Here is a 15,106-nt window from a genome sequence, read left to right as displayed (position 1 = left end):
AGATTTTAGCTGCAAAAAACTGAAACTGATCTCAGCAGAACGTGGTACCTCATGGCCACGTGTTAACTATCTTGTTCCAACGCATTAAGCATCTTGTTCCTATGAGTTATCTTATTTCCACACGTTAAGTATCTTGGTCCCATTAGTTTTTTCATTCCCACACTATAAGTATCTCACTCTCACAAGTTTTCTTGATCCCAAGCATCAAGTATGTCTTTTCCAAGCAGAGCAGCCCGACGATATGAACACTGACTTACTTTTATGTGCTCAAACCAGCCACAGAAGAGCCTCACTTTGTCTGCACCTTATCTGCATTTACAATCTCTGCTGCCAAGATACAAGAGTAAGGTGGAGCAAAGTGTGACCTGACTGATGGATCTGCCTGCACAACAAAGCATAACCAAACCTGGTCAATTAGTGTCTGTTAAGAGGCCAAATTAGAGAGCACCCGTGACGTTATAATATTCAGCACAGCACCAAATGAGCTGCTGGTGGTTCTGTTTGATCAGTTGTTGGACCTGAAGGCACTTCCTTTCCATCCTCCCTCACCTGAGATGGCATCTCCTAGCTTCTGATTGAGTGAGCACACTTGATGCAGTTACTCAGGAACATGGGTGCCCACCTGTTTTCTGCAGTACACATGCACGTCTAAAATGTCTAATTGTTGTAGTTTGTTTTTGTGGCCTGTGGGTGGTGTTGTGTCAAAATCTTTCCCCCAGTGTGTTTCCCTCTGTGGAAACTCTACTGTCTGTGCCCCATCTCCCCACTTTTTATGGTTAGGGTTATTAATAAGGTCAGGTTAAAGTTCAGTACACACAGAGTCATATCTCACTATAGTTGTGAGGACACTCATAATACATCCCCTAGACCCTAAAACCAAGTCCTGAAAAAACCATTTGACGTTGTGAGGACCTGCCAAAATATCCTCCTAAGAATAATGTCAGAATAAAACATGTCCACACAACCATAGAAAGATGTACACACAAATCCACTGCTGAAAATGTTAACGTCTCCCTCTGTATCATTTTCCCGGTACCAGAAATGTCAGTGAGCTTACTAACCAACGGACATAAGTCCGAATAATATGTAGATCTCTGTCTGTATTTCAACTCACAACAAGTCATTATACTACAGTGACATAGTGAAGAGACCTCCAGCCCTCATACCTGAACGCCAATAAAGTGGGCGACTTTTAGTCTTTCAGTGCTAGTTTGCCTCAATATACGATCTTTGCTCGCACAGTCAGCTGAAGAGAGTGGTGGTGCAAAGCAACTTGCTAGTAGCAGTCAAGTTAGTTTGTAGGTTGGCTGACTGGAGCTAGCACCGGAGGACAGGTGTCTGCGGCTGACAGGTGGGGTGCGGATATCCCGGTTATCTAACCACAGCTGTAATCACAGCGTCTCTTAGGAAGCAGCGTGCCCCGGAGCTTAAATGCAAACGTAGCTGTTAGCCGAGAGAGCCAGGCCGTGCAGAGCTGGGCCGGCTGTGTCCTTCATCCAGACAGGAGCATAAATGTTTCACACTAATCAGGTTTTCGACTCTGGAGAGGATGCGCAAGGACGTGAGGATCTTATTAGTGGGAGAGCGTAAGTAAAGCTGTTTGCGGTGGGCTGCTCAGGTGAAACTATGCACAGCCAGACCACTGTCTGATGATGATGATGATGATGATGTGGGGTCAGATTAGTCCTGGGTGGATTACGAAAGGCCCAAGGGGCCAGGGGGGCCCTTAGATCAGAGAGCTATGAAGGGACTGTTAACCTTTGTGGCCCGTGATTAAACCTGAGATGATTCATCACACTTGTGTTTGGTTCTGAGAATTAGCAACTCTCAAACTTAAAGACATTTCCAGGACACCTTTCTGTTGGAGAGTCAAGCAAATGATTACAGAATGACTGCAAAAAGACCCAAATTAAAAAAAAAAAAAATTGATGCTAAATTATACAAAATGACAAAAAACACCAGTGAATATGGAAAAAATGATATGCGGAAATATGTAAAATGAACTAATAAAAGAAAAAAACAAGTAAAATAAGTGTAAACACAATTGCAGAGTTTAAAAAAAACGATAAACGTTGATATTACACATACATTTAAGAACCACAAAATTTAACAACCACAAAATGCAAAGTGACTACAAGTCATGTGGAGTGTAGGAGAGGTATGTGTGTACCCATTGTCTCCTAATCCATCTATGATATTAGCACATTTGTCCTTGTTTCATAATCTTTTGGGTTAAAGTAGTTGCTGAATATATTAGAAATATAGAGGTTTATTCTTCTCTTTATAACCATCATGTTACCCATCTTACTACACTTCAAATTTAGATACAGTTTTTATTTATGTCTTAAGAGGTGGCATCTTCTGGTTTTGGTTCAGTGAATTAAAGGAATATCACTGAAGAAGGGGAAGTGTCTTCCAGAGTATTTTATTTTACAGGACATGTTTTTTATTTTGTGCTTCCAGTACTTTTTACTTCTCCACAGGAAGCCCAGCTGTTTTGGGAACTGAGTTGTTTCCCCATATTAACTGCAAAAATTGAAATATTTACAGGTCAACTGAGGTTTTAGGTAATGGTTAAGGTTTCTGAATCATTTTAAGGACAGTAATGTTTCCCTGTAGTGTTTTGTACTGTCCATAATATAAAATCTGTGCCCTAGTCACATGGCCAGAATAGCTTGTAAAGATCAGTGATAATTATTTTAATATTAAATTAAGAGAAAAGTATTTCTGGGTTTGCTGAAACTTTGTTTCTCTCTTCCTGCACAGCCAAGGTGGGCAAGACGTCTCTCATCATGTCCCTGGTCAGCGAGGAGTTCCCAGATGTGGTATAGAGAAAAGAACATCTCCACCTTGAACTCAACAAATATCTGCTTTGTGGAGTTTAATGTCCCTGTTTTGAGTGCATTATTGAAGCATGTGGCAGACGTGTCTATTTACACCATCACTTGTGTTTGTTTGTTTGTCGTTTGTCCTAGGTGCCCTATCGTGCTGAGGAAATCACCATACCTGCAGATGTCACTCCAGAGAGAGTTCCCACACACATTGTGGACTATTCAGGTATTTCTCTGCCATGACCTTTTTCTTTTTTTTTTTTTAACTTAAGTAATATTTCCATAAAATGGTGTCTCAATGTTGCTGCATCCGGTTTTGACAACATGTGTGGGCACATAGTAAATATACAGAGTAGTGTCCATTTTTGCAAATTAAGAAAGAAGTTGGACTTTCTTGTTTTCATCTGTGGCCCATGATTTCCTCCAACAGAGGCAGAGCAGACAGATGAGCAGTTGTTTCAGGAGATCTCCAAGGTCAGTCAGTGTTTTGTGTTCCACCCAGGGAGAAGTCCTGAATTCAGGTAGAAGCCTGAGTGTCTGCCTTGGTCTCTGTCTTTCACAGGCAAATGTGATTTGTATTGTCTACTCTGTGAACAACAAGAAGTCCATAGAAAAGGTGGGTTGTGTCTGCTGCTAGCTGGTGTCACTTAACGTCTCTCAGACAATTTTTTTGTTTTTACAGTGTCACCTTTGTTTTCCGTAGGTGACCAGCCACTGGATCCCACTCATTACTGAGAACACAGACAAAGACAGCAGGTGTGCACGTCAATAAAAATAGTCCAGTTTTTTTGTCAGCCATTTTGGACAAATGAAATATGAGGATGGAGAGTGGACATTTGGACTTTGTGTGTGCATAGCATAGCTCTTAAAGGCACTAGCTCAGCCCAGTGGAAAATATGCAAAATACCACTTTCTATAGCAAGAGGTCAGCTAGAGAACCTTTCTACTGAGAACTGGGGCCAATGCATAGAAAGAAAAGTACTTTTTTATATTAGCAGTTGTTTTTTTTTTGAGTATGTAATTAATTAGTGTTAATAGATTGCATTGTGCCTGTGCATTGTTGGTGTGTCCAGGGTTCCTCTGATCCTGGTGGGGAACAAGTCTGACCTGGTGGAGCACAGCAGCATGGAGACCATACTGCCCATAATGAACCAGTACAGTGAGATAGAGACGTGTGTTGAGGTGAGTCAGTGACCATTGTTGATTCAAACAACAGACACCGATGTGTTTCTCAGCAAACCAAAAGTCAAAGGGGCACAGTTATGAAGGGAAATGTATATTGACACATTAACAAAGAGGGGAAGAAACATGACAACAGTGACTGCTGGGTGAAAACTGTAACTTTGTAGAAACCATGAGGAACAGGTTTGTTTATAGATTACTGTAAACAGAGTTTCAGCAGCAGAGGTGCAGCATTACTGCATGAACACATGCATATTACATGCACTGTTTAGAACAAGGAAGCTCAAAAATGGTACATGTGCCGTGTTTCTGTTTTCAGTTACGTTTTGAGTAATAGCAGAGAGGTATACGGGAACGTGATAGCTCATGTGTCATGAGCTTAAGTCAAACTCACTGTGCTCATCACTGTATGAAACATGTCTGAAATTTGTGAAGAAGCTTTTTTGTGTCACTCTAACACCGACTACTATCCTCTAACAGGGCATCGTGTGTGTGTGTGCATGCGTGTGTGTGTGCGTGTGTGTGTGTGTGTGTGTGCGCGCGTGTGCGCGTGCGGTGCTCTAGGCTGGTTAATTAGACCAGGTGCGTTGCTCAGACAGATCCTGTGTTAATACCCTGTCTGACGGTCACTTAGCTCTCCTACACACACACATACATATATATATATATATATATATATATATATATATATATATATATGTGTGTATATATATATATGTATGTGTGTATCTATGTTATATATATATATATGTATGTGCTGTACCTTGTACTTGTACACTGGCAAACCGGAGCCAGGACACTGTTAGAATTACAGTGTCACTGCAAATACTTGCATGTGTCAAGATGTGAAGGAGCGCTGCATTGTATTTTCACAGGGTTGTTTTTAATGATTAATGCAAGACGCATTGCAATACTGATGTATAACCAAACACCCTTCTTCCTTTTCTTGTTGTTCGTAGTGTTCAGCAAAGAACCTGAAGAACATCTCAGAGCTCTTCTACTATGCCCAGAAGGCAGTTCTGCACCCCACAGGTCCCCTCTACTGTCCAGAGAAAAAAGACGTAAGAGCAAAAATAACCAACTCAAGATGTTTGTGGGACAAAGTGGTTCTCAGCTTGTTTTGCATTTGAATACCTGAGTTTACATTTGACTGAATTATGTAACACTATATTTGAATCTCTTAGTTGTGTCTTAGTGAAGACACACACTTTTGGGTGTTAACTGTGCAGAATAACTTTTTGTGTACGGCTTTGATTTCCAGATGAAGCCACTTTGTGTAAAAGCTCTGACTCGAATCTTCAAAGTGTCAGACCTGGACAATGATGGGACTCTCAACGATAATGAGCTCAACTTCTTTCAGGTAAATCAGCCAATAGCCGATTCAACAAAAAGTAGTATTTGCTAATACTTTTCTTGCTAGTTGTGACTCACGCTGATGTCTTTGTCTGACTGCTCACAGCGGATGTGTTTCAACACCCCACTGGAGCCTCAGGCATTAGAGGATGTAAAAAACGTAGTGAGGAGGAATTTGATCGATGGAGTGTGCGACAACGGTCTCACTCTGAAAGGTAAGAAAAGATGATGGACTTTCTCCTCATGCTCATGTAGACTAACATTATTCCTGGTTGGTATTTCTGTGATTCTGCTCTCCAGGCTTCCTCTTCCTCCACACGCTGTTCATTCAGCGAGGTCGTCATGAAACAACCTGGACAGTGCTGAGGAGATTTGGATATGATGATGACCTGGAGTTAAACCAGGACTACCTCTTTCCTCCGTGAGTCTTTTTTTTTTCTTTTAGTGCTAGCTAGTTTTAATTTTCTGTATTTGAGCAGCCTTGATTAAAATCTGGTTCTATTTTAATAGTTAGTTTTACAGTCAGTTCTATTCAGATGTGCTGCCTCACTGGGGCATGTACAGTGGTGTGAAAATGTATTGCCCCCTTCCTGATTTCTTTTTTTTTTTTTTTTTTTTTTGCATGTTTGTCACACTTTGTTTCAGATCATCAAACAAATTTAAATATTAGTCAAAGATAACTCAAGTAAACACATCATGCAGTTTTTAAATGAAGGTTTTTATTATTAAGGGAAAACAAAATCCAAAGCTACATGGCCCTGTGTTAAAAAGTGTTTGCCCCTCCGTTAAAACATAACTTAACTGTGGTTTATCACACCTAAGTTCAATTCCTCTAGCCACACCCAGGCCTGATTACTGCCACACCTGTTCGCAATCAAGAAATCACTTAAATAGGACCTGCCTGACAAAGTGAAGTAGACCAAAAGATCCTCAAAAGCTAGACATCATGCTGAGATACAAGGAAATTCAAAAACAAATGAGAAAGAAAGTAACTGAGATCTATCAGTCTGAAAAGGTTATAAAGCCATTTCTAAAGTTATAAAGCCATTCCTAAAGCTTTGGGACTGCAGCGAACCACAGTGAGAGCCATTATCTACAAATGGTGAAAACATGGAACAGTGGAGAACAGTGGAGAACAGTGGAGAACAGTGGAGAACAGTGGAGAACAGTGGAGAACAGTGGAGAACAGTGGAGAACAGTGGAGAACAGTGGAGAACAGTGGAGAACAGTGGAGAACAGTGGAGAACAGTGGAGAACCTTCCCAGGAGTGGCCGGCCGACCAAAAATAGCCCAAGAGCGCAGCGATGACTCATCCAAGAGGTCACAAAAGACCCAACAACATCCAAAGAACTGTAGGCCTCACTTGCCTCAGTTAAGGTCAGGTTTTGGGAAAAGTAACACTGCATTTCAGAAAAAGAACATCATACCAACAGTAAAATATGGTGGTGGTAGTGAGATGGTCTGGGGCTGTTTTGCTGCTTCAGGACCTGGAAGACTTGCTGTGATAAATGGAACCATGAATTCTGCTGTCTACCAAAAAATCCTGAAGGAGAATGTCCAGTCATCTGTTCGTGACCTCAAGCTGAAGCAAACTTGGGTTCTGCAGCAGGACAATGATCCAAAACACACCAGCAAGTCCACCTCTGAATGGCTGAAGACAAACAAAATGAAGACTTTGGAGTGGCCTAGTCAAAGCCCTGACCTGAATCCGATTGAGATGCTGTAGCATGACTTTAAAAAGGTGGTTCATGCTCAAAAACCCTCCAATGTGGATGAATTACACCAATTCTGCAAAGATGTGTGGGCCAAAATTCCTCCACAGTGCTGTAACAGACTCATTGCAAGTTATCACAAACGCTTGATTGCAGTTGTTGCTGTTAAGGGTGGCCCAACCAGTTATTAGGTTTAGGGGGCAAACACTTCTTCACACAGGGCCATGTAGTTTCATTTAAAAACTGCATGATGCGTTTACTTGAGTTATCTTTGACTAATATTTAAATTTGTTTGATGATCTGAAACAAAGTGTGACAAACATGCAAAAAAATAAGAAATCAGTCAACACTTTTTCACACCACTGTATTTTTATTTTATTTTATTTTATTTTTTTAAGGTTAACACTTTTTTTTTTTTTTTTCAAACATGTTTCTTTTCATTTGCAATATCTCACTCCCTCTAGGTTGAAAATTCCTCCAGACTGCACCACAGAGCTCAACCACAAAGCCTACCTCTTCCTCCAGGGTGTTTTTGACAAACATGACAAGGTACAATCCTGTACGTCTGGTTCTATATTTACATTAACCTCTGTCCCGGAGAGGCACTTAGAAGAAGCTGCTAAGTACGGAGCACTGTGGAAAACCAAAATACACTCCCACAAAAGACGCTGACCACCTGCTGAGGTGTGATTTAGCTTCTTGCTGCTGAGAAGGGATTGACGGGAGAATTAGCTGCGAGGATCGAATGAAAGTCAGAGTGAAAGTTGCTGGCTGTGCAAGGATTAGCTTTCTGCTCTAATGTTTAGTGTTCCACTGTAAATGTGTGGTCCAGTCATTTGTGTCACGACAAATCCTGTGTGTTGACAAGAAATAAGAAAACTAAGTGAATAACTTTTACATCTAATGAGTCAAGACATTTATCTCCCCCTCACTAACCAACCTCTGCCTGTGTCAGGACCGTGACTGTGCCTTGTCACCAGAGGAGCTCAAAGACCTGTTTGATGTTTTTCCATACATGCCTTGGGGTCCAGATGTCAATAACACAGTTTGCACTAATGACCAGGGCTGGATCACGTACCAGGGGTATCTCTCCCAGTGGACGTAAGTGGGATTGTTGAGTATGATTAGCTCCACCCGGTGATAGAATCAGTGTCCAGCATGGGAATACATTTTTTTATATTGTTCTGTTCCTCACTGTGACCCATGATTTTGTCTAGCAGCAGAAACTCAGCTCTCATACTGGCACCATTATCAACATTTCATGTAATACGCTTCCAAAATTTCCTCGGTCATGGTTAACTTTTGCCAGTGTTGTTTTCAGGAAAAAAAGTTGTCAATGTGTTTTCCTCTGTGGCTTGAACACATCATCTCAGGAACATTTGATTTGAATTTTCTTTTTGCATCTCTGTTTTTTGTTCAGGCTGACAACATATCTCGATGTCCAGCGATGCTTGGAGTATTTGGGATACCTTGGTTACTCAATAATTGCTGAGCAGGAGTGCCAGGCCTCAGGAATTACAGGTGAAATAAACCATACATACCATTTCTGTTAATCAGCTTTGCCATGACGTGAGGCAGCAGTTGAAACTGACTGTTGTTGCCAACTGACCACAGGCATGTGTTGAGCAGCACTTGAAACTGATCCTGTCAGGCTCCGTGTGTTGTTTCCCCCCTGCAGTGACTAGAGATAAGAAGATTGACCTGCAGAAGAAACAGACCCAGCGCAGCGTCTTCCACTGTAACGTCTTTGGAGACATTGGAAGCGGCAAGAGTGGCTTCCTCCAAGGCTTCCTGGGTAGAAACCTCATGGTAAACAAAGAAACAAACAATATAATGGACATGTGACATTTCACTAGATGTCTCTTAGAAACCTTCAGCTTCAGAGACACCACTAAAAGCAAACACTGCATTATGTTGGCAACTCTGTCACACAGTCACAGATTACATTAATGTGCCATAAATACACTTTTTATTCTGGCATTAATGGGACAAACTGGCAAGAATTTTTCCCATAGCTGCTGTGAATTAGTGATTTATCTTGTGTAATGATCAGTCTTCTTCACTCTCAGCGCCAAAAGATGATTAGAGAGGAACACAGATCCTACTACTCCATCAGCACGACGTATGTTTATGGCCAGGAGAAATACCTTCTCGTGAGTATCGGACAACTCAAATAATACTTACAGTACTGTTTATTTGTGGCAATGACGTAGTCAAACATTAAGCATCTCTTTGTTACCTCAGCTGAAGGACTTCTTTATGCTAAACACATGAAGTAGTTTTAAGTTGCTGGTCTTATTTAAACATAATGTTTATTTGAGTATTTAACATGTCAATAGCACTTGTTGGAACTTAATGCCATTTTAAAATAATCTAAATGCTTCATTAGATCCAGTTTTCACTGTGACCTGCAGCTCCTGTGTGTTTGGTCATGTTTGGAACTTCCAGGCTTCTCAACTCTGTTTTGTTTTCATCTGAATAAGGAATATGCTGCCAGCATTCCTGGAGTGTTTTTTTTTTTTTTTGATTGTTGGTTTTGCTTTAGTTTTTTTCTCTTGGAAACCAAGAGAAGCTTGGGCTAATGTGTTTTATGTTAGCGTGGCTTTTCTATGTTTAAAGTCAGCTGTGTTAAGCTTTGTGACTGGATCTCCTCCCCTCCAGCTTCATGAAGTGTTCCCTGACTTCGACTACCTGGCTGATGCTGATATGGCCTGTGATATTGTCTGCCTGCTCTATGATGTCAACAACCCTTACTCCTTCGAATACTGTGCCAAAGTCTTCAAGGTAAAGCTGTTTGTGACTTGCCTCACATTATTTTAAAAGCCAAATGTTTAAACCGCTTCATATGTCAAATCTCTCAAACATGATCATTCCTCTCTTCCTCAGCAATATTTCATGGACAGCAAGACACCATGCATGATGATAGCAGCAAAGTCAGACCTGCCAGAGGCCAGACAGACATATGGCTGCAGTCCTCTGGAGTTCTGCAGGAGGCACAAGATGCCGCCTCCACAGTCCTTTACCTGTAACACAGCAGGAGCACCCAGCAGAGACATCTACACCAAACTTACCACCATGGCCATGTACCCGTACGTATACAGACACCTCACATCAAAACTATAAACACTATTAAATTAACATTGAAGATAGTACTAAGATTTGTAAAGACATATATCATATATGTCTCATATATCATGTTTACCATATTTCACTGTGCCCTGTCTGTTTGCACACATGATGCACAGCGTCCTAGTTTGAAATGTTCCACATTCATGGCAGGACATTTAAATCTAAAGCTTTTATCATCTTCTCTACTGATAATGAATAGCTATGGTGTCAGGATATGGATGGGACATTTTATACTTTGACTGTAGTCAATTACATTATTTTGGTAAAAGCATTTGACTTTCACACATTTCTGTAATATATTTCTTCACATGGTTAGGATTCATATATATGCAGTTTCCAGTTTAAATATATAAAGCTTTATACTGTGTAATTTCATTTACTTCATTCCCTGCATCAGGACCAGCTCATTCCCTGTGGGGGTGTTTCTACTTTCTGCAAGTGCTAGTGTCATACATTATGTTTGTCAGCCTGCACACATAGTGCATCTCACTGCCCTGTCGACATATTGCTTTCAGTCTGTTGCCAGTGTTTCCCTGTTGATCTCTCACACCCTTGTGCTCTGTCAACACACAGCACCGCTCTACCCATCACACACTTATATCCCGACGTGATGGTAGACTATGTAGAAACACTTCATTTTCTCTTTACGGCTCTCATGCCGAGTCACATTGGATCCTTGTAATGGGGGAGACATCTTTGGACGCTAACACTGTTCTTTCTTGCCCTTTTTTCTTTGTGTGTGTGCATGTGTGTGTGTTTTCCCGGTATCTCTCCTCAGCCACGCCCGGCTGCGCTGCATGTGCACTTGTAACCGGTGCACCTTCTGCTTGTGTCAGAACTTCCTCAACTCTGAGCTGCTGCAGACGGTCAGGGCCAAACTCTACGCTGTTGTACTCAGAAGGTCCTCTTTACCACCTTAACTACCTCATGCTGTTCTTTTTGTCATTTCTTCTTTTGCATTGTGTGATTTAAGCTTTTATTTTGAGCCATTGTCTCAGCACAGTGTTTTGTTGTAAATTCCACCCTACACAAGTGAGACAGCGTTACTGTGTAAAAAAGGTGGGAAACCTAACACATCACCACAAATACACATATTGAGAGTATTATACAAAGATACTTTAAAAAATATCTGATTATATTCAAGTTTGGATTAATGTTAATGACTTAACACTTGTTGTGATTGATAACAGAAAGCAATTTGAACGTGAATCTTTTGTGAATAATGTCTCCGTTTTCATTTTGGGCAACAACTGGATGAGTGGCTGCAGATGATAATGCTGACATCTACAGATGTATAGCAACATATTTGCAGGGTGTTACTTTCACATAGATTAGTATGAAGCAAGTCTTCTTTCTAGAGCATAATTTTCCTGGTACCTTTCTCCTTTGCTTTGTGTAGTCACAGTCCTTGGATTTTGCCCTTTTTCTTTGACAATCCTTTTTGGTATTTTCATTTTCCTCTTGCTTTTTCCTTTTTTCAGCTTTCTTAATCTAGATGTTGCTGGCAAGCCTGCAATGTAATGATTGTATGCCGTGTTTGATTTCGGTCTCATTGTCATTCAGTCAGCGTTGCCGTTGCTCATGTCTGTTCTGGAGCCGTCTCATCCAACAGAAATGTCATAACCCATTTCTGGTCATAAATGTAATCCTGCTTGTCCCTCACCAGTGTGACTTTGTTTTTCGTCTATGGTTTCATTTCTCAAGGCTCCAGTTCCTTCCTATCATGAGTTCATCTATATTTTCTTCATGCTCATTTATGTATTTTGACATCATCTTTCCTCAGAAACATCTTTCAACACTCAAACTGCCATTTATTGCTTTTGTTTCAATCTTCAGAAATTATTTTTAATTTTGTCAATTTGATTGTGGGGCTGAAATGTCTATCAGTCAACATTGACCCAGTGATGATTAATTTATGAAGTAGTGCTTCTTTATCTTACTTTCTTTCTGATCTCATACTTACATCTTTAGCTCTTAACTGTCCTCCCCTTCGCTCTGTCTCTGTACTTATGTCTCCTGTCCTCCTGTGTTTATCAGACACATAAGCCAAGCGGACCTGAAGAGCTCAACATTCTGGCTGAGAGTGAGTGTCGGAGCCACAGTGTTTGCAGTGCTGGGCTTCGCCATGTGCAGAGTTCTGCTCAAATCACGGTGATCCTCTCGCACCTGAGTCAAACCCTCTTTACCCATGGTACACATAGAGCTAGTTTGACCAGTCACAACATAACCCATTCCCATGATGGAAAATCTGTCATGGTTTTGTAGATCAATCTAAGAATGCATTTTGTTTGTTGCTTTTGAGGGGAAGAACATTTGTGGACATATACCGAAGTTCATTATTTCTTGCATTCTCATTCCACTGTAAATTTCTCTTCCTAGGGATAAAAGAGCAAAGTATTTAATTTTCTACCTAAATTGCATATTTGCTTAAACTGTCTGTCTGCAAGTGTTTGCAAATTAACATATGTATATATATATTTATATAAAAAAAGAGGAGATGCTGCTGTGGAGCTGTAGTGAGTTAGATATGATTGAGTTACATATAGAGGCTATTTTCTTGGTTGCTTGCTGATTGAAGTGATGAACAACCTTGTCATTTGTAATAAGGACCGCAATAGGACTGATGCTTTTATTAGACTGAATATCTGTAAATATTGTATATAATGTTGTAGACTGCACTGTATTTGTTTGTGTGTAAAAGGGCCATGTCTAATTCACACTCAGAATAGTTGATGCAAAGGTATTTGTTTCATAGTCGGGTCACGCACTCACAAACACAAGCACTGAGCTCTGACAGAACAAGGATGCATTTATTTGTTTTTACATCTCAGCTGGTCTGTGTTGGATTAGGGCATGTGAATGTGTAGATGCGTCTACCTACTGTCATGTTGGTTGCTTTATTTGTCAGTGTGTGAGTGTGTGTTCAGATGTTAATATATCAAAAATATGCACCATACCGTCATTTCTACAATTTATTTACATGCTTCCAAATTTATGACCACACTCCAGTGTTTTAAGGCTTACTGGGAAAAAAAGATGCTCTGGCTTTCTTGCTTCCAATAATCCAGACACGAGTGCTGAGCAGATGGTAGTTGAGTCAGGGGATCATGCTGAGGTTTGATGGTTATTCAATTATTGTTGTCATTCCATATCAGCGTTCCCAGTCACAGAAGATGCAGTAATGTGATCACTCAGTTAGTTTTCATGCAATTGCATCTGCTTGCCACCAGATTCAGTTTGATGTATTGTATGAGCTATGCCTTTCCAAAAGTTTACAATAAATAAATGTCTGCTCTGTCTGGTTTATTGCAATTTGCTGTTGATGCATCCGTTTGATGCGAACTGTATTTTTTTTTTATTAGAGAAAATGAGCTTTGTTGGTTGTTTGTTGCCTTCACAGCTTTATGTTTTCCTGTGATTCAGATTGTGTGGAACAAGTCTGTAGTAATTGAACAGGATTTACTCCAACACCAGAGGGCAGCATTGTGTAGAAATCTTCACACTAAGTTGGTTTCCTGTGAGGTAGTGGTTAGAAATATTTCATAAATTTTCAGTTTATGGCCTCTGTACGTTATGGGTCATTATCTTATTATATAATTGTTCCAGTACTGAACACAAGACCCCAAGTATGATCAAGATCTCCTTGGCATATAGGATTTCTAAGTAAAATGAAAAATATTTTAAACTGCTTCATAGTTTGTTTTTTTTTTTTTTACTACGTCTTCCCTGTGAGTTTTTGTGATTGATAAGGAATTTGATCCACGAATGGTATCATCTGCAGTGTTTTGCTGGATGAAATAATTCACATAGCGTAAAATAAATTGGGTCATTTTAAACCTGAATTTAGTTTATTTTCCATTCCAGTACAGGTTTTTCCTTATTTATTTTTTTAAAGCAATACATAAAATAGTAAGTTGTGGTTGAACTAACTGCAAAGTAAAGACATTGACCACATGGAGAATATGAAAATTGTCTGGTTTAGTTAAAGCCTTGACCTTGAATTTTTTTTTTTTTTAAATCTCTTCCAGATATTTTTTTTCAAACTGTCTCACAAACAAGCAAACATTTTAAAAAGCAGAACTCCAAACTGTGTTAAATCAAGGAGTCTCTGTGGCACTTAGGAATCACTAAAATCCTCAGAATCTCAGGGCTGGTAAATGTACTGTTTAAGAGAGTATTTGAACATTTGAAGCTATCTGCTGCAGCTGTTTCCTCGTGGCATTTGACAGTCAGAGACACACTGCTCTCCATGACAACTACGTAACTGTGAAAATGAAGCCCCTGCTAGTCCAGCCTACCTTATGTTAGGTGTGTGTCTGATGCAGTGTACTGGGAGCAGCGATTCCTAAACCTCAGGACATACTGTGCTTCTGTAGCTTTCATGGTGAGTTGACCACCACCTGTTTTAGCTGAGGGTACCTATATAGTTAGTAAGCACATGGAGATGCTGAATTACCTAAAGGAAATTAACAAATAGTAAAAATTAACTGTTGAAACCTGATGACTAGTCAGTTGACTAAAATCCTGGGTGAATGGTTCAAATATCCATCTTCTGCTACTTGAAGTGTAGCTAATACACACAAAATGCAAACGTAGAAACTTCAGCAGACTGACCTTAAACACACTTATAGCTCAATTACATGAAAACACTGAGAACCACCCAGTTTCAAATCTGGTCACATGAACACATTTGGGAAATGACAGCTGATGAAAATGTACTTCATATTTGTATGGGCCTGTGGTGGGGCATGTCAGACAGAAAGGGCTGGGAACCACTGAGAGCAATTAGTGTCTGCAGACAAGTTCAAGAGAAAGTTTTTGTCAGAACAAACTAACACCAATTTACACATGAGCTGAGCTGTTCCACATAGCAGGTGTTTTCTTGCTGTATGTCTTGTC

General features: G+C 40.2%; 1 protein-coding gene across 2 annotated transcripts; it reads left to right on the top strand.

The window, feature by feature from the left end:
- Positions 1 to 1,247: 1,247 nt before the first annotated feature.
- Positions 1,248 to 13,837, top strand: rhot1b (ras homolog family member T1). 2 transcript variants are annotated; one of them, XM_026304109.1, is made up of 20 exons: positions 1,248 to 1,586; positions 2,767 to 2,825; positions 2,976 to 3,057; positions 3,262 to 3,305; positions 3,394 to 3,447; positions 3,535 to 3,587; positions 3,905 to 4,013; positions 4,973 to 5,074; positions 5,275 to 5,373; positions 5,473 to 5,581; positions 5,667 to 5,787; positions 7,543 to 7,627; positions 8,034 to 8,179; positions 8,499 to 8,599; positions 8,757 to 8,887; positions 9,148 to 9,231; positions 9,740 to 9,862; positions 9,965 to 10,167; positions 10,986 to 11,108; positions 12,245 to 13,837. In XM_026304109.1, exons 1-20 carry the CDS (start codon positions 1,550 to 1,552, stop codon positions 12,360 to 12,362), a joined length of 1,983 nt encoding a protein of 660 aa, XP_026159894.1. In that variant the 5' UTR covers positions 1,248 to 1,549; the 3' UTR covers positions 12,363 to 13,837. The 2 variants fall into 2 exon arrangements, with proteins under 2 accessions (XP_026159894.1, XP_026159895.1); XM_026304110.1 differs by lacking the exon at positions 10,986 to 11,108 and having other exon boundaries at positions 12,245 to 13,835.
- Positions 13,838 to 15,106: the final 1,269 nt, after the last annotated feature.

The sequence above is a fragment of the Mastacembelus armatus genome, chromosome 1 (assembly GCF_900324485.2).
Source record: "Mastacembelus armatus chromosome 1, fMasArm1.2, whole genome shotgun sequence".
Classification (NCBI taxonomy): Eukaryota; Metazoa; Chordata; class Actinopteri; order Synbranchiformes; family Mastacembelidae; genus Mastacembelus; species Mastacembelus armatus.
The sequence above is the reverse complement of the archived record's forward strand: the minus strand, read 5'-3'. Positions and strand labels throughout refer to the sequence as shown.

Bases quoted from the DNA above. Each gene is read 5' to 3' on its own strand.
- rhot1b (XM_026304109.1), top strand. From the start codon at position 1,550: ATGCGCAAGGACGTGAGGATCTTATTAGTGGGAGAGC. The intron at 9,232-9,739 runs GTGAGTATCGGA...CCTCCCCTCCAG, and splicing joins GCCAGGAGAAATACCTTCTC to CTTCATGAAGTGTTCCCTGA. The intron at 9,863-9,964 runs GTAAAGCTGTTT...TCTCTTCCTCAG, and splicing joins ACTGTGCCAAAGTCTTCAAG to CAATATTTCATGGACAGCAA.